We start from the raw sequence: 18520 nt of genomic DNA on the forward strand, positions 1-18520 counted from the left end.
AGTATTCCAGTTCCATTATGGTGTGTCAGCTTTATGTGGGAGGAAAGCCCGAAGTTATGCAGGTCTCAGACCTTTATCACTTCGGTGAAACCCACGAGCACGGGTATGGTGCTGGCGAACCTAGAAACATAATCGGGGCGAACCGGGAATAAATGTATTGCCCACCACATTCCACACATAAAACAGTATATTACTCAGAGGGAGGTATGAAGTAAACAAGACATTTCCTGTAGCTATTAACACCTTAGCCTATAACATCCAGGTATTCCCTTATTGTAGCCGGGCATGGAAAATATATGTCCAGCCACTTGGCTGCTGGTCAAAATACGAAGCAGATGATGAACCTTTATTGCTGAAAGTGATGTGTTGGATGCACAAAGAGCCATCCCTCCAATAGAGTTCAGGCAGAATGGATGGGAGGTGAGTAAGGAAGAAGAGGACCACAGGGCCAATCAGGAGACAGGTAGCTTAGGACAGGTGTGAAATGAGTGAGGTGAAATGGGGTTTAACGTCGCGTCCAAGATTATTGCACTTATATAGCGACGTGCATGTACGTGTGTGTGTTTGTGTGGCTGCTTGTACTAGTCCGGACTGATGCCGATTTATAGTGCTAGCTCACTGATATACCATGCCGCAGTTTAACATGAATACCCCACTCAGACACAGTATACTGACTCCGAGCCGACCAGTCCTTGTTTTAGCCTCTTAATGCCGAGCGCCAGACAGGGTAACAACAAGTACCATCTTTTAACGTCTTTTGGTATGACGCGGTGGGTGATCGAACCCCGGACCTTCCAATCTCCTGGCGGACGCTCTACCACTAGACCACGGAGGCGGTCCAGGTGTGACATGAAATCAAGAGATATGGCAATAGACAGACGCCCAAGTGAAGCTGGAAAAATCACAGGAGCAGCACAAGGAATCAGAGTTGATATTTTTATTGTTAGTTGGATGACATTCATTCGACAAGGACAACATAAGACAACATGGCATAATGATAATGATGATGATGATGATGATAATGATGATGATGATGATGATGATGAAAATGGATATGTATAGATGAAAGTGTGGAACTTAAGCAGTTAACTACCATACAAAGAAGAAACTGGCTGAAATTGACCTTGCTTCAGAAACCGACTGACCGATGTAAAGTTTTAAAACTTTGATTCCTTGTCGCAGCAAATGTCATAAAATGTGGTCACTCTTTTGGGAAGAAGTTAAAGGGTGCGTTTCACATGTATCTATTGTATCATCCTCCTTGGTAAATAAATGAAGGTCGGTAATGTGACGTTTCGACAGTTGCGCCTCCTCCTCTTTGACGATGTGGTTATCTGCACTGGAACATTGTCTTCTATTGCCTATATGAAAAATACCAACTGTTAAATACACATGTTATTGTTTCTGCAACAGTTAGTATAGCTCTTATAAAGTAACTTACTGCCGGGCAAAAGAAAGAATGTACATTGTGGTAGTGGCTAATAATGAAACAAACATGAAATGGTTCTTCGATGATGTTTTCGGACCTTACATATGCAGTGTTTCGGCGACTAGTCCCGTTTTGATAACGGTTGTCACATCCAATATGCAAGGTACAGTTCCATTTGCCCGGCAGTTTATGCTAGTGGCCATGTTGTAAAAGTGCTGTTCACATATCATGACGTTGGACACAGACATTTTATCTGGAAACCATCCCAATACTAAATGCCAATTAGAAATATAACTTGTGAAATGTTAACATGTAGCATGAGTAAAGTGTTATTGTAGAAAGTAATTGGAATTGTATCTTACACGTTTATCACTTCAGGAAAACCAGTGAGCTCTGGAATGGTGCTGGCGAAGGTAAGAAGCATAATAAGGAATTCTAACACCCCAAAACTACGCGTCTCTGCTCAGCGAATTGTGCCCCCCCACCCCCCCCCCCCCCCCCCCCCCCCCCGTGCCTCCCTTATCAGGCGTGGAGTTTGGAAGGCGTCATATCGTTATACCGATTGGAATATGGTATTATCCATAACAATAAACGTGAAACATGTAAATAAATCAAAAGCTCCCACATTATTAAACCAATTTTGGCACGAATTATAATTATACTAGTGGCACGCGATTCTAAGCTTTGAAAATGGGCATTCGGTGGTTGGTTTCGTGATACTGTATTAACATTACCCATTATCGTCGATAATACAAAGACGCAGTCCAAATACGATTTCATGACAGTATAAATAATCTGAGAAATGCAAACAGGGTAACCGTCGATGTTTGTTTCAGACACCATTAGACCCGTGAAGATCCGGGGTAGAATGGGACTTCAGCAACCAATGCTTGCTGTAAAAGACGACTGGCGACAAAGGGGATCGGGATCTCTTTACCTTACCACGTACCCAAACGGGCAACTTACAAGAAGATAAAAAGGATACACATTTATTAAAATATACGTACTTATGGTTCTCAGCACTGTGAGTACAGTTGCGATAGTCACGACAGAGCAGAGCCCGACGAGCATGTATGTCGTATAGTTGATGTGCGTGACATGACCTGAATCAAACAGGGCAAGTATTTAAAAGTTATGACATTGATTAAGGCTTGAGGTGCATAGATTGTGACTGAATCATCATCTTAAGGCTGACATTAACTCATTATCTCATTTCTAGATGAACGTATATAATTCATAATTTCTTAAATGAAGGAATACCTAATACAAAAAAATTAGTTCATCCAGCAGGTTATCGAGAAATCGAGATTTGCAAACAAATAATTGTTTAAAAAAAGCTCACCTGGTGTAGACGGGAGTGTTTGATCCACATGCTGCGGTTTCATGGACATTGAATCTGTGTCTAAAATTTGTAAAGTATGTGGGTATGTAAATAAAATGCATGAGAGTGACGAGACTCATTTTTTTAACACTTAAAAAACGAAGTTATTGTGTTTCGAGAGTAAGGTTTGACTAATTATATATGCATTTTTGTGTGTAAAAGTGTTGATTGTTTAACGCCGCACTCAGCAATATTCCAGCTATATGACGGCGGTCTGTAAATAATCGAGTATGGACCAGACAATCCAGTGATTGATATCATGAGCATCGACCCACGCAATTGGGATACGATGACATGCATCAACCAAGTCACCGAACCTGACCACCCGATCCCGTTAGTCGCTTATACGACAAGCATAGTCGCCTTTTACAGCAAGTATGGGTTGCTGAAGACCTATTCTACCTCGGATATTCACGGGTCCCACGCTACTGGGATCGATGACTTGCATCAACCAAGTCAGCGAGCCTGACCACCCGATCCCGTTAGTCGCCTCTTACGACAAGCATAGTCGCCTTTTACGGCAAGCATGGGTTGCTGATGACCTATTCTACCCCGGATCTTCACGGGTCTTTTGTTTTCAAAAAATATATAAAACGTATACCTTCGACAACATTATCTTCAACATCAATTGTGACAGTTCTGTACGCATTGCCCAGTTGGCAAGTAACGGTTGAACTCATATAAACTTCAAATTCGAGAAGACTTGAGCAATTCATTACTCCCTCTGCAACAAATTGGCATCCTTCTTCTTCCGATTTGTAAACTGTTTCATTATTCGTGAAGTACCAATGCCAATCGGATGTTGCATGGTGTACCAGCATGAAACACGTTATTCTCACGATATCCCCAATCTTGTAAGCACTCATCGGGTAAATGAATGTGTCGATGAACCGACAAGATTCACCTGAAATGAACGTGCAGTCTATCATTGATACATTCGTTGAATGTCATGTATTTATTCTTTGTATCGCTACTTCTTTCATAAAGACACCAACATCAGAATAAGTAAGGATGAGATATATGGATGAACAACTTCTTTAATACAATTAGGAACGACGTTCGGTGTAGGTTCTAACACCTTTATCAAGCAAACGAAAACGTCTCTCCTAATTGTAATAAAGAAGTTGTTCATCCATATATCTTATCCTTACTTAGTAATCAAAATTCTAAATAAAAGAGGTTAACGTAAGAATACCATTCAATATGCAGCCAGTTAACACATGAACAGTTGCGACCTGACTGATCTTGCTGCGACATAATGTGGGATCTGTATTGCTTGCCAGTACCCTTGGCTGTGACTGGGGCCCATCCCGACCAAGGACTTTGGGCAAAATATTCTGGCGTCCGTGTTACCGTGCTAGCTAATGCCAGCCGATGCCGAGCTGTGGCCCTTCAGGCTACCTCCCGACCAGGGACAAATTAACTACATTCATGCATCAAAAGTTACCAAACTGTTGCCATTCTCCCATTGACTTTCATGCTATTGCAATATTTCATTGAAGCCGGTATTGAGTGCAAACAAACATGCACTAGTACCATTTATAGTGTTGTCTTCACGCAGAGCTACAGTTACGGCCATGGCATGCTGTCAGAAGAATTCCAGATCTCAGATTACATAACTCCATGGCCAACAGACGCTAACTGCGTGCCTTAATGTTGGCAGGGAGCCGAAACTGATAAACCGAGAAAGGGAATAAGGTTTAACTACTGAAATTATATCATTGCGTGCCAAGGAAAGCGACAAATCAATATCTTATTTAAGCTTATCCGTGATGATAAAGCAGGGCTTTGAACCAACGTATAATGGATTGTCCTGTATGGGACGCAGCTCTGCATAGGCTGGTAACTGGGTCACCAGTAACTATATGAAATAGAGAGGAATGGACAATGTACCTGTGATCTTCAGATATTCTTCAACAGGACCCAATTTGAGACTTCTATGATTTTGTCTGACGGCCATACTGCAGGAGTAATCGCCCCTGTCATTACACGTGACAGTTGGCAACGTTAGCTGTACGTAGGCATCCGATGTTGAGAGTGATGAGTTTATTGTGGCGTATTTCAAAGTTTCATCATACACATTGGTCGTACTGTCTGTAAATATAACAACGAGTGCAGTGTTTCTTCTCTTCATCATAACAGAATACACCTGGTCAGTTTTTGACAAGCGCAAATTAAGGCTACATCGGATAACGAGCTTTGCATCATTTCCAAGCCTAATGGCCTCCGGGGTAACCGTCAACTCTATGGCACAATCTGAAATGACAGAATCCATTTATATTGAATTTATCAATTTCTTGAGACATTAAATATTTTGCTCTTAAATTATGCGGATGATCAAATAGACTGTAAGCGTATACTATATATATATAGACCTACATGTATGTAGAAAAAGCACAGTAAAGTTCTAACTCTCAGGCACAATATAGTAATAATTAAATAAGTGGAGTAAGTTTGAACACACTTTTAATTGGCTAGCGCTCACAAGGCCATACTTGAATAACGGACATGAAGTAGTAACATATAGTTACGTGACGTCATAACATTTAGCATACCAAGGTGACAATGGACAAATAACTTTCGCATTTACATTTAACTTATGCGCGTATTTATGAATGAAATGTTGCTCTTTTTGAAACAATGTAGGCTCATTATTAAAATTTAGCTTATATAGCGGGAAAACTAAAAAGTTGCCGCTTCCACATGTCTCTAAATGTTCACTGAGTGGAATCGTGCGGTTGTGTGGCTGCTTTATTTGTGAATGGTGAAGTACATTTGTTACAAAGGACACTAAAATTACTGTCAAACAAAATATGCCTTGTGATACCAGAAATGTTATTTAATTGATTGTTTGTAGTGGATGCAATGAAAAGTATATCGGAAAGACAGAACTTAAATTACAAAGACGAATGAATCTTCACCGTTCACAAATAAAGCAGCCGCACAACCGCGCGATACCACTCAGTGAACATTTAGATATATGCGGATATATATATATTTAAGTTCTGTATATATATATATATATATATATATATATATATATATATATATATATATATATATATGACGCGAAAATATGAAAGCTTGTTAGAGGTTTAAAAAGAAATACGGTACCTACACACATTAACGATTCCGTTAGAAAAGTATAACGTCGCTTTCAACAGTATTAGGTGGCATCACGGCGTGTCAGTTTGATGTGGGAGGAAACCGCCCAGTGGTGCATGTCTCAGACATTTACCACTTTGGTGAAACCCACGAGCACGGCTCTAGCGCTGACAAAGCTAAGAACATTAACAGGGCAACCGGGATTCGAACCCAGTCTGGTTTCTGTAACGTCTGAAGGTCGCAGTCTGCACTGCGAAAGGCGGCGCATAAGACGAATTGTTTACCCGTGGCCCCTGGTTATGAGAGAACTGTACACAACGCTGTATAATCACAATCACATGACCCCAATACAGGTACACATGTATGAAACGCAACGCCATTAGGTCAGGCTGACATTATCCCGACATTAACCGACATGAGGCCATGGCCTACAGGTTTGATAGGACTTTTTACATTTAACCTAGATACACCAACAATTGTTCAAACCGAAAGTAGGATCTGTTGTCTCAGAAATGTAACCATTAAACACAACATAATCTGTTGAAGGGAACTAACACACTGAGTACTATGTTAAATGTTATACTTACATGTTACTGATGATAGGAGTGAACACAGGAGGAAGAAAGACAGATCCATGTCAGAGCTGTATTTCTCCTTCCCCTCCACTCCGCGTCACGGTTAAATCGATCCACAAAGTATGGAAGCTCGTAGTCGACAAAGTCTCCCCACTCGCAGTTGCGTTTTCTATCACTGAAAGCGAAACCGTTCTGACGACGAGCTGCTACACCTCTTTCCCAGTAATATTCAAATAAGTTACTGGTGGGGAAACATGTTCTGTAGGTGGCATGTCGCTACGTGAATAAAAAGCATTGTTTAGCAATACTTGTGTGGCTTAACCACAGACCCGGAACGCGTCTATGTTCCTATTTGGAATTTCCCTGAAAGAATAGGTAAATACCCTAAAGTTATTTCTTTCAGCAATAAAGCCGCGTTATCGTAACAAAGAGTTAGTGAGTATGGTTTTACGCCGCTTTTAGCAAAATTCCAGCAATATCACGGCGGGGGACACCAGAAAAGGGCTTCACACGTTGTACCCATGTCGGGAATCGAACCCGGGTCTTGGGCGTGACGAGCGAACGCTTTAACCACTTGCCTACCCGACCGCCCCGTAACAAAGAGTGAAATTAAGGGCAGGGTCACATCACGGATAACAACCCACGACACATAAAGAGGCAGGTGACCCCGGGAGGGGGCTGTATAGAAAATTATAATTTGTTCAAGAAATTCCTGGAAAGAAATAATTCCTCCTTCTCACAATAACGAAAGTATCCAATGGATGTCCTGAAAAATACCTTTTTCGGATTTTTGTTTCGGGTAAAATTATTTTCATGTCGAAACATCAGACAGATAAGTCCGGTACATTTTAATAATGTCTCCCAACTGCACAACAATTCCACTTCAAATGGGCACACATTATTAAACTGAGGTGAGGTGAAAGGGGGATTCACCTTTTCGAGAGGCCCTGGTATCATCACTATTTGATAGTGATTCATTTACACATGCTCCTGATAAAGACGAAGTCGTATACTGGATATTTCTATTTGAATATGGAAATGGTTTTGTCGCTTTTATTAACGTCGCGTTCATGATGATTGCTTTTAAATTAGCGATGTGTGTGTGTGTGTGTGTGTGTGCGCGCTCGCTTGTACTTGTCCGGACTAATGCCGGTGTGACAGTGCTAGCCCACAGAGATACCATGCCTCGGTGTTAACATGAATACCGTACTTAGATACAACATACAGATACTGAGCCGAACACTCCTTCTTTCATCCACTTAATGCTGAGAGACAGGCAAGGTAACAACAAGTACCAGCTTTTAACGTCTTTTATTATGACGCGACCGCAGATCGATCACCGACCTTCCGCTCTCGGGCAGATGCTCTACGACTAGACCACGGAGGCGGTCTGATAAGACGTACGATAGGAAGCTGACAGTAACACGTAAACCTGAAGAAGGAGCACAGTGGTATAACCGACAATTCAATCGTACCGCGGATACAAGAAGGAGCACAGTGGTATAACCGACAATTCAATCGTACCGCGGATACAAGAAGGAGCACAGTGGTATAACTGACAATTCAATCGTACCGCGGATACAAGAAGGAGCACAGTGGTATAACTGACAATTCAATCGTACCGCGGATACAAGAAGGAGCACAGTGGTATAACTGACAATTCAATCGTACCGCGGATACAAGAAGGAGCACAGTGGTATAACTGACAATTCAATCGTACCGCGGATACAAGAAGGAGCACAGTGGTATAACTGACAATTCAATCGTACCGCGGTTACACGGGATCACCATACTGTGCACCTATACAGGGGAGGTTATACTGGTCTACCTAACATGTAGTGTGCGCCTGATAAATATAGCCACGCCGACTCGCAATGCAACTGGCAAGGGACTGCGTATGGCTTGTGCAAATAGATAGTTTGTTGTAAAAATGTGAAGTTAACTCTCTCTGTAACAGTGAGTATACATTTCAAAGATGTCTCTGTGTCCTAGTTTACAAGTATTTGATGTGTGAATGGGAGAGAATTGACATTGTGACATACATATCAATTTTACACTGGCAACAGATGTTCTTTACCTTGTGATACTTACCGTTAGTCAGCAATTTGATCTACAGATTGCCATACTACAACAACACAGATCGGACAATGAAATACACGACTCAGTTGGAGGCATTGCTGCCTTGTGTCATGATGACATTAGGTATGTATAACAGCTGTTTATCTTTCACGGACATATCGTAACCTTGAATTATCGACTTGTTAGCGGGAGCGGGTTTGTTTGTTTGTTGTTTAACGCTGCACTCAGCGGACTGCACTCGGCGGCCTGTAAATAATCGAGTCTTCACCAGAACACCTAGTGATCGATATTGTGAACAACGACCTATACCTTCGGGGTACGATGACACGCTGTTAACCAAGTCGACGAGTCTGACCACCCGATCAATTTGCTCGCTACTAACGACAAGCATAGGTTGATCGGGACGTATTCTGACCTGGAATTTCCTCGGGCTGGAGGGGGCAGGTAGCCCAACAAATTGAGTCCTTAGTCGTTCCAGGATCTGAATCCCATGGCTCGAATTCTCGATTCGTCCCGATTTTGAACCCTGGTTTTGTTTATCAATCACCAAACTCATAACTGACAACACTTTGGTCTTTGACTTAAGCTGACACGATTCAACTGAAACACTGCTCAGATAAAACTAAACTCTTTCACTTCAGTTTCATCTTCAGTAAGAGGCGACAAACGGGATCGGGTGGTCAGACTCGCTGACTTCGCTGATGCATAGCATCGCAACCAAATTGCGTAGATTGATGCTCATGATGTCAATCACTGGGGATTGCCAAGTCGAGATTATTTACAGACCGCCTTCATATAGCTGGAATATTACTTAATGCGGCCCTTACCAACAAACAAACAAACAAACAACATTATATTATTTGTATGATCCGAATGCTGTCAAACCAAAACTGTATACTTGCTTAAATGAAAGTGTATTTTGTTTCAGTTTTAAAAGTCAGTGTCACAACCTGCACTGTTGCCAATGTGACGTGTAATGGAAGCAGTCACGTAGAACAGTTTTACCAGGTGTACAGTCGGAGTATTGTGTACAATGGATCTCAGATAGTTCACATGGGTAAAGACGGAATCCTCGCAGCTGTCCCGAATACTACAGTCCGAGTGGAGGATGTTTACAAGATTGATGAAAATATCATTACTGCCACCATCAGAGTAAATTGTACGGAAGTGACCCAGATTCAGTGTGAAGTGTTTGGGCTGAAGAGAAACTATCGAAATACTACTTTTGTAAACCTTCAGTATAGGTATTCACCAGCAATTGAATTTCATGGTAAGTTGCTTTTGCTATGTTACCTATAACTTACATACATATATTTCGGCGCTTATACACAAACACAGTAGACCCGTGCAGATCCGGGGTAGAATAGGTCTTCAGAAACCCATACTTGCCGTAAAAGGCGACTATGCTTGTCATAAGAGGCGACTAACGGGATCGGGTGGTCAGGCTCGCTGACTTAGTTGATGCATGTCATCGATCCCAATTGCGTGGATCGAGGCTCATGATATTAATCACTGCATTGTCTGGTCCAGACTCTATTATTTACAGACCGCCGTCGTATAGCTGGACTATTGCTGAGTGCGGCCTTAAACAACAAACCAACCAACCAACCAACACATACACAGTAGAAGGAATTAACTGTATACAAATATTTCAAAAGTGTTTTGTGACAAATCGTTTGACAGGATACACTCACGTTTTCACGAAGACCGGATATCATCATTATTTGTTGTGAAATAAGCTTATGTTTGTGATATAGCCGGAATCGTAGAACCACAGTGGACTCTGCTTTAAAGATTTAATATAATTATGAAAAGGATTTTTTGTCATTTATAATCTCACCAAATCGTCAAACTTCATCACCAATACTTCTTTGAATCGCACAATATCGGCTTACAATTAAATGCAATAATTACTCACATGAACGTGGTAAAGGTATCTCGACTTTCGTCCCTTAGCCCCAGCCCCACCCGGAAACAAGTGTCATGTTTCTGCACCCCCCCCCCCCCCCCCCCCACCCCCCCCCCCCCCCCACCCCCCACCCCCAATGTCTTTAAACCAAGGGTAGATAACGCTAACCTGCTTTCTCCAAAACTAAGAAACTAAGCCGTAAAACATCTAAGACCTGCATCACCATGAGCCTTCCTCGTACATCAATGTGACACTACCATTCAAAGAGGCGTTAAACCAAACTGTACTCTTATGACAAGCCTTGGTTGGAAGCGTATTTTTTACAATCTGTAAATAGCTTCCCTTCAGTCACAGACCTTATTACTTTAAGTCGCTTCCCCCTCGTTATGTTCACATGTCGTGATATAAATACTGCAAGGCAGTTCTATTGGACATTTGACCCGGTGGAGAAAAGGTCTTCAGCAACCCATGCTTGCCGTAAAAGGCGCCTATGCTTGTCGTAAAAGGCGACTAACGGGATCGGGTGGTCAAGCTCGCTGACTTGGTTGAAGCATGTCATCGATCGTCGATCGATGCTCATGATATCAATCACAGGATTGTCTGGTCCAGACTCGATTATTTACAGACCGCCGTCGTATAGCTGTAATATTGCTGAGTGCGGCGTAAAACAACAAACCAACAAACCAAACTACTGGACATTTAACCGTTCATTCCAGTTGAGCCCACAACGCCCATCAGAAAAGATCCAGCACAAGATATACACCAGGTCCTGACTTCAATCACGGTTTACTGTGAAGCTGTTGAAGGCAGCAAGGCACATGTCTGGCAGTGGGAGATGAAGAACTCTACACAGGAAATCCACTGGCTCAGCATCAAAGATGGCGTCAGTGAATCACAACCTCGCCTTGTTTCGTGTGCATATCACACGACAAGCCAGCTTACATATCTTCCCACTGTTGAAGGTCAACTGCATTTCCGTTGTTTTCTTGGAAATATTGAAGTTGGTAATGTGCATACTGAGGTGTTAGATTTAAAAGGTAAGCTAGTTTGTTTGTGACAAAGCATGAACTTCCATTGTTGATTTATATTTTGTATATTCAAAATCTTAATTATTTAAGGGAGTTCTCTTGGTCGCTGTAACTCGCTCTGCAGAACTGCTGTGCCACAAATCGTGGGTTCAAAATCCAGATTCTCCCTGTTAATGTTTGTTAACACCAGATCCGTACTCACGGATTTTACTTAAGTATGCTGTGATGCTTTTGAGCCCTTTAAACTTCTCAATAACTTTTAGTGAATCTGACGGGAAAATACTTGTAAAATGACAGATATATTTCGGCGTTTTTCAACTTGCCTTAGTGAAAAATTCAGTCATTTTACAAATTGACTGATTTTACACATTGACTGTAAAATATATCAGGGGGTTCTGTTGTAGGTACATTCAGCTTCCACCTCTTTCTCACCAGCATCCTGTTTGTATACATCCAATTTATCATCATTCCGCTCGTCTGGACATGCTTCCCTAAAGGATTGAAAAAAATTAGGCGACCTGGTATGTTTTCATTCCTGATTGTGGGCTTGTAATGAATTATTTGAAGTCATCTCGTGAATTATTAAACACATAAGGATACTTAAAAGCGATCATCATGATTTCATAGATTTGTATCTATTCTTTCCAGAGAGGACCGATATACGGATATTACGAAGCTGCGTTTCATTTCTTTGGAGTATTGCATTCTTCGTATACTGGATCGTCCTATGTTATGACTATGGACGTCATCCGCTAGCAAACGGTAAAATCGTGTCGTTAAATGTGCAGGGGTCATAATGTTGAAGTAATGTGATGCATTCATAACATTTTCACCGCTTAAATGTAGCTGTGATGTAATACTACACCATTGTAACTTATATTGTAATGGGGATCTTTAAGTTCCATGCTAAATATGCAGTGTAATATTCATAATTTTTTTGTTTAAGGATATGTGGCATTTGCGGCAATAGAAACCTCCATCCTTTTAACATATGCGGTGCTGCGGAGCGTTGTGGTGTACATCAGGAAGCCCGGTAGTTGTTTTGTTTTGACGATTTAGTACACAACACATGTCGTTTATCCCCCGAGTAACCCGCCATTTAACATTCCACACACTCAATACTAAAGTATACCGATGTCGAGTCTGTTGGTACCATAAGTTTTACACGAGACATGTATATCCAGTTTTGCATTCTGCGCACATTCTCTGTTTTTGTCATTTAAGGCAAATTAGAATCACTAAAAATGACCTCTCAAAATCTGTGATTTATCATTTCACCAATGATCTGAAACGTCGCCGATAACCCAAGGATCGTTTAGAATGTTTTAGAAATCACAGAAACATGGACACCGAAGTGAACTTTCCGCGATACTAGATAGTGTTTACCAAATCACGTTTCGGTTATGAGACGTCTATTACATCACATATATTTCACTCTCAGTTGCAGTGCATGCATCCCAGAAATGCGTATACACATTAGCATCAAATGACAAATTGTCTCTGTCTTAGTATTGATGAAACCCAAAATAAAGCAAAATAATTTAGGTGTGAAAATGGAACTGAACATGTTTGAAATGTGAACAAAGCGAAATTCAGATTTGTGTATTATTTTCTTCCATTTTGATATATCCATTGGTCTCTTCGTCCCATTCTTTGGCTCATGGTTTTAGCATATCCATCGGATGGGTATCGTAGGAAGAACTGGAGAATTGGGGGATTAAAAATAGAAATATCACAATGATTTGGTAAATACAAAAGAAATTGTCAAAGTTTCCGGTCTGCGTGACGCTATTACTAAAATAAAACCAGCACAACCACGACGGTCATACATGTATCTGTATTTCTTACCAATTCTCTTGGTTACAATGGCAACTATTACTATGCAGATTGTCTGATTGGCTTTGATTAATTACATGACAAATGTACATACAATCCCTGAATCAAAGAAAGTCCTCCTCTGAAAATATCGTTATGATGTCAGTGAACACGCACTTTTGTTGTACGTATTTGGTAAATTTCTTTCAAGTGAAGGTCAGTGAATGAAAGTACACATTATCATTCTATCCTGCTTCTTACAGTTTCCGTCATGATGTTGAGTTTGTATCTTCCAAATATTTGTTCACGCAATGAATTCACTGCAGAAATTTGTTCTTGTTCCATACCATGTCATACGTAGATCGAGGCCACACAATTAATGAATCTTATGTTTGATGAACATCATTTACATCAGAAATATACTGTCGTTTACCATATTTATTATCTTTAGACACATCTTATCTCCGAGAAGATGAAATGTAAATGTAAATGCAAAATGTAGGTATTTCCTTTGGGTTGTAATATTCAATATTGTAATTTTATATAAACAGGTTAATGAAAAGCCATTTTATGATATAATTAAAGATGATAAATATTATTTTCATCAGATTGGGCATATTTCTACTGCATATATATGCGCGTATTTGTAGAAGGAAGTGTCTTGGTCTTTGAATTGCGTTTGGTCATTTAATTTGATTGCTAGAACGTTAATGTCTAACGATTTACCAGTAGTGCTGTAGTCACAAAAGATTTTCGAATTACTCCTCTCGTTTCCCATATTATAATCAATTGTTTCATCCCTTATTTAATATTGTGACCAAGGGAATATTTATCTTTTTATTTAATTTCTATAAGAATTGTTAAACATAACACATGCCCTGTTCCCCGATGGTCGAACTGTACACGAGCATCCTGATTATTCCATGATTTAAAATGAGCGTTTTCAATGGAGTTGTACGTTTTCTAACTTACCAACTTCTACAATGCTAATCAAACAGTTAAAAAGAGCTTTTTTCGCATGTCTCATTGTATAATTATGACACTAAATGAATAACCTACTTAGAATGAACAAATGCATACATGTTCACTATTAAAAATACATTTGTTTGTTTTGTAATATTCTTTTGGCCATACAATTGAGTTTATACAATTTATTCCCCGTGAGTGTGTTGACCTATTTGACGTCATAGGTATTTATGGCAAGTTTTTTTCCGTTAAGATGTTAAATAAAAAGTTATCGCAAAGTACTTGTATCGGTGATACCATAAAAAGGGTGAACATTGCTAGGAGGTTTCTACGCATAACAAAATCTCGGAAGACACTTTGCATTGTCTGTCTTTCAAACTGGTTTAATATTTGCAATTTAATATACACCTTGAGATAATATTCTACATCCCTGCATAAATTTATAGTCGGAGGTAGACTCAGTGCCGAGCCAGCGCAATTCTCGCACAGCGTTCACTTTCCAGATCTTATTAAAAGGTGTTTCAGAAATCACCTCGGCATAAAGAGGGTTAACGAGATTCACTGTATCAAACGAAAGGCACTTTGCAATTGGTCTCCTGATCTTGTTTTCGACGTTTTTATATCAGTGATGACTTGTAGGCTTAATAAGACCAAACATACACAACGAAAACGATACAAACTTTAACTACACAGCAACTAATCAGCGAAACGTAATAATTAATAATTTTAAGTATATTGTTATTGAGCCAAATGTATACGCATGGCGAGACAGGATTAATAAAACAGGCATGATATAATGAAACACAGTTCATGCTAGGCCGAAGTAGTGGAACAGATGTGTTTCCACTATGAAATGGATGTATTCCCAGTCCACTCTTGAAAGAAGATGGAATGGCGGGTGACAGTTCCAGTTCTTGCAGCAGTTGGTTCCATAGTGCATACGTAGTTGTCCCAAGCTTCTAAGTTCTCTGAGCAAATCATTTCAGTCTGGTTGCAGGGGTTTTAGACCCGTGAAGATTCCGGGGTAGAATAGGTCTTCAGCAACCCATGCTTGCCGTAAAAGGCGACTATGCTTGTCGTAAAAGGCGACTAACGGGATTGGGTGGTCAGGCTCGCTGACTTGGTTGAGGCATGTCATTGATCCCAATTGCGTGGATTGATGCTCCTGATATTAATCACTGGATTGTCTGGTCCAGATTCGATTATTTACAGACCGCCGTCATATGGCTGGAATATTGCTGAGTGCGGCGTTAAACAACAACAACAACAACACCAACAACAAGCAGGGGTTTTAGTCGAAGTTTGTTGTCAGAACAGAACGATCTTTAAGGTGTATATTTCTCCAAGAGCTCAGCGAAATATTCACTGGTTTACAGTTACAGAAAAACGCCATCTTTACAACGCCCGTGTTGCTTTGTCGTATGGAGCAGTGCTTTGTCCGTGCATATGTTGGACCATCTTGAGGGTGCAAAGTGATACAGAGGTGTCCAAAACAGGCGAGTTTATCTTTAAGGTTAACAACGTTAAATGTTACTCTGAGGTACCGACCATTTGGTATTCAGGTGGTGGTGGGTAGGGATTTTGTTTCGCTAAACATGCTGGATGCCCTGAAATGGGTTTTCGGAAAACGTATATTTACCTTAGTTATATTTTGAAGCAGTATGACCGAAGGAATAACCAGGATCGTATAACAGTGAATGAGTGAGTTCTAACATTGTGTGATGGTGTTCTAACAGTGAATGCGTGAATCCTAACGGCGAATGCTTGAGTACTAACAGTGAATGCGTGAATCCTAACAGTGAATGCGCGAATCCTAACGGTGAATGCTTGAGTACTAACAGTGAATGCGTGAATCCTAACGGTGAATGTTTGAGAACTAACAGTGAATGCGCGAATCCTAACGGTGAATGAGTTAGCTGGGGTTTAACTCACCTTGGACAGCACATACATGTTGATAAACTTGTTGTGGGAGTTAAGTACACAGTATTCAGGCTGCATAAGTGGTAAATAGGTAAAGCCATCTACGTGTCCAAATGACGATTAGGGCAGAGATTCGATGAATTTATCAATAGCATTTGGTGATCACCTTGTAATGCAATGTTTTCTATATTGCAGAGATTGTTTTCTGGGTGATTGCCGCTCCTTCACTGGTGTTGTCTATCTACGTTTCACATGACAGAGAGGGGAAGGACTGGGAAAAAGAAGACTAATTTCTGCAGTCATATATATCTCCGTTTGTTCCTCGTTTCACGCCGAACTCAGCAACATTCCAGCTATATGACAGTGGTCTGTAAATAACTCGTGTATGGATCAGACAATCCAAAGATTGACATTATGAGCGTCGAGCTACGGAACTGGAATACGATGACAACCATAAAGATAGGACAGTGCCTTGGGACATTTTGTGAAACTGATATAGAGGACGAATACCATGTTTTAATAATGTGCTTAAGATATATGGAGTCAAGACGGCTGCATTTGCCAAATTACTCATATGTACATCATAGAGTTTTCAATTCTGTCCACTTAATGCAAAACCGTCGCAGAAATGTCATTTTTCGATTGGCAAAGTGTGTGTACCAAATTATTAATGAAAGAATGGATGATGATCAAGATATGAAAATATTTGTAACTGTGTGTACACTTAGGCAACTAGTGCGGTGGATGGGTCAGATTTGTAACTGTGTATACACTTAGGCAACTAGTGGGGTGGGTGGGTCAGCATTAGTAGGGGGGCAAGTCTCCAGTCTTGTTTCAGCTGAAATGTCGAGCCGCGCGTTGTGCGCTTGGGTGTATGCTGTGTTTAACTTACCATTTGTATCTGGCCTGATAGTCGACAAGCCGGACCATCCGATCCTTTCAGTATCCTTTGACGACAAGCATGGATTGCTGAAGACCACTTTCACTCAAGAAATGTCATTGTTATTTATGTCCGATACATAGAGGTTATCACGCGAGTGTGTTTGGGGATGGTAAATATTCTGCATTAGGAATAAACATTGTATACATAATGTTTATTTCTTAACATGTCATATTATGTCATTCTTTAATTCTGTGCTTGAAAATTGCTTTCCCTCTTTCACAAACATTAGCGAAACATTGCGAGTTTTCCTGGAATGTGCGCAATTATATTTATTACGTCACAGGGTAAGTGGTGTGTCAGTCGGACAGTGACAGTAGCCAATATAGTTCCAACTGAAATCTGTTCTTATACAGTGGCGAAGCAACATATACGCAAAACAACAATTGTTTTTACTTGCATTTCGCGGCAATCCATCGGTCTGTCCGCTAGAGTCACTGCCCTTTCCCAAAGGGAAGCCACTCTAACCCTAGTCTATGAGACGGCACGGCCACGTTCAGACGTTGTTGACAGTCGGCCTGTCCTGTCATAACATTTAGTGCAGATGTACACAAAGAGGTCTACAAGCACAGATATGGCTACTGATCCCGCTTGGCTAGGCCTAGTGCCCTCGCAAAGTTGTTCGAAATTTATATGTCTAAAGTTGCCAAAAACCTTAGCTACGTCAGTTAGACACTGATTTTCAGTATATTAGACTGAAAGTAGTCCCTACTTGACTTTTGATATTTGCATCTCTATCCGCACATGACCAGACCCGTGAAGATTCCGGGGTAGAATAGGTCTTCAGCAACCCATGCTTGCCGTAAAAGGTGACTATGCTTGTCGTAAAAGGCGACTAACGGGATCGGGTGGTCAAGCTCGCTGACTTGGTTGATGCATGTCATCGATCCAAATTGCGTGGATAGATGTTCATGACGTAAATCATTGGATTGTCTGGTCCAGACTCGATTATTTACAGACCGCCGTCATACAGTTTGAATATTGCTGATTGCGGCGTAAAACAACAAACAAACAAACCAACCAACCCAACGGATATCATTTTATCCGTTGGCTTTTTCCTGCCGAGAAATCTACCAATTATATGATAAATAAATGTACGAGGGCTGGCTGAAAAGTTCTAAGCCTAACTGTGAAAGACCCGTACCAAGTCGATGGTTTTCATTTATTTCTCCACACACATTTCTCTTCTTTACACTCTTTTGCCAGCGATGGTGCAAAGCCTGGATGCCGGTCAAGAAGAAATTTTCTTCAACCACCCTAAAAAATTCATTCAGAGCGGGAAATGACGTCATCATTACTAGGAAAATTGCGACCGCCTTGTTCCTTTTTCATTTTGGGAAACAGGTGGAAGTCTGACGGGGCCAAATCGGGTG

The 18520-nt window shown here is 40.8% G+C and overlaps 2 protein-coding genes across 3 annotated transcripts; one reads left to right on the top strand and one right to left on the bottom strand.

Moving 5' to 3' along the window:
- Positions 1 to 922: 922 nt before the first annotated feature.
- LOC124147787 lies at positions 923 to 6725 on the bottom strand. The gene is made up of 6 exons (XM_046518545.2): positions 6503 to 6725; positions 4704 to 5066; positions 3412 to 3714; positions 2772 to 2831; positions 2437 to 2532; positions 923 to 1361 (listed from the first exon to the last, which is right to left on the bottom strand). The coding sequence occupies exons 1-6, from the start codon at positions 6549 to 6551 to the stop codon at positions 1189 to 1191; spliced, it is 1044 nt and encodes a 347-aa protein (XP_046374501.2). The 5' UTR covers positions 6552 to 6725; the 3' UTR covers positions 923 to 1188.
- Positions 6726 to 7839: 1114 nt separating this feature from the next.
- LOC124147788 lies at positions 7840 to 17314 on the top strand. Of its 2 annotated transcripts, none has more exons than XM_048390950.1 (8): positions 7840 to 8692; positions 9498 to 9839; positions 11195 to 11515; positions 11911 to 12027; positions 12155 to 12268; positions 12453 to 12539; positions 15670 to 15783; positions 16403 to 17314. In XM_048390950.1, the coding sequence occupies exons 1-8, from the start codon at positions 8638 to 8640 to the stop codon at positions 16495 to 16497; spliced, it is 1245 nt and encodes a 414-aa protein (XP_048246907.1). In that variant the 5' UTR covers positions 7840 to 8637; the 3' UTR covers positions 16498 to 17314. The 2 variants fall into 2 exon arrangements, with proteins under 2 accessions (XP_048246907.1, XP_048246906.1); XM_048390949.1 differs by having other exon boundaries at positions 7845 to 8692; positions 15664 to 15783.
- Positions 17315 to 18520: the final 1206 nt, after the last annotated feature.

Source organism: Haliotis rufescens, unplaced genomic scaffold (assembly GCF_023055435.1).
Source record: "Haliotis rufescens isolate VD_foot unplaced genomic scaffold, xgHalRufe1.0.p SCAF_9, whole genome shotgun sequence".
Classification (NCBI taxonomy): domain Eukaryota; kingdom Metazoa; phylum Mollusca; class Gastropoda; order Lepetellida; family Haliotidae; genus Haliotis; species Haliotis rufescens.

Bases quoted from the DNA above. Each gene is read 5' to 3' on its own strand.
- LOC124147787 (XM_046518545.2), bottom strand. From the start codon at position 6,551: ATGGATCTGTCTTTCTTCCTCCTGTGTTCACTCCTATCATCAGTAACA. The intron at 2,832-3,411 runs GTATACGTTTTA...TACAAATTTTAG, and splicing joins TGAAGATAATGTTGTCGAAG to ACACAGATTCAATGTCCATG. The intron at 2,533-2,771 runs GTGAGCTTTTTT...TGTTTGATTCAG, and splicing joins AACACTCCCGTCTACACCAG to GTCATGTCACGCACATCAAC.
- LOC124147788 (XM_048390949.1), top strand. From the start codon at position 8,638: ATGAAATACACGACTCAGTTGGAGGCATTGCTGCCTTGTGTCATGATG. The intron at 9,840-11,194 runs GTAAGTTGCTTT...CGTTCATTCCAG, and splicing joins ACCAGCAATTGAATTTCATG to TTGAGCCCACAACGCCCATC. The intron at 11,516-11,910 runs GTAAGCTAGTTT...GTTCTGTTGTAG, and splicing joins TGAGGTGTTAGATTTAAAAG to GTACATTCAGCTTCCACCTC.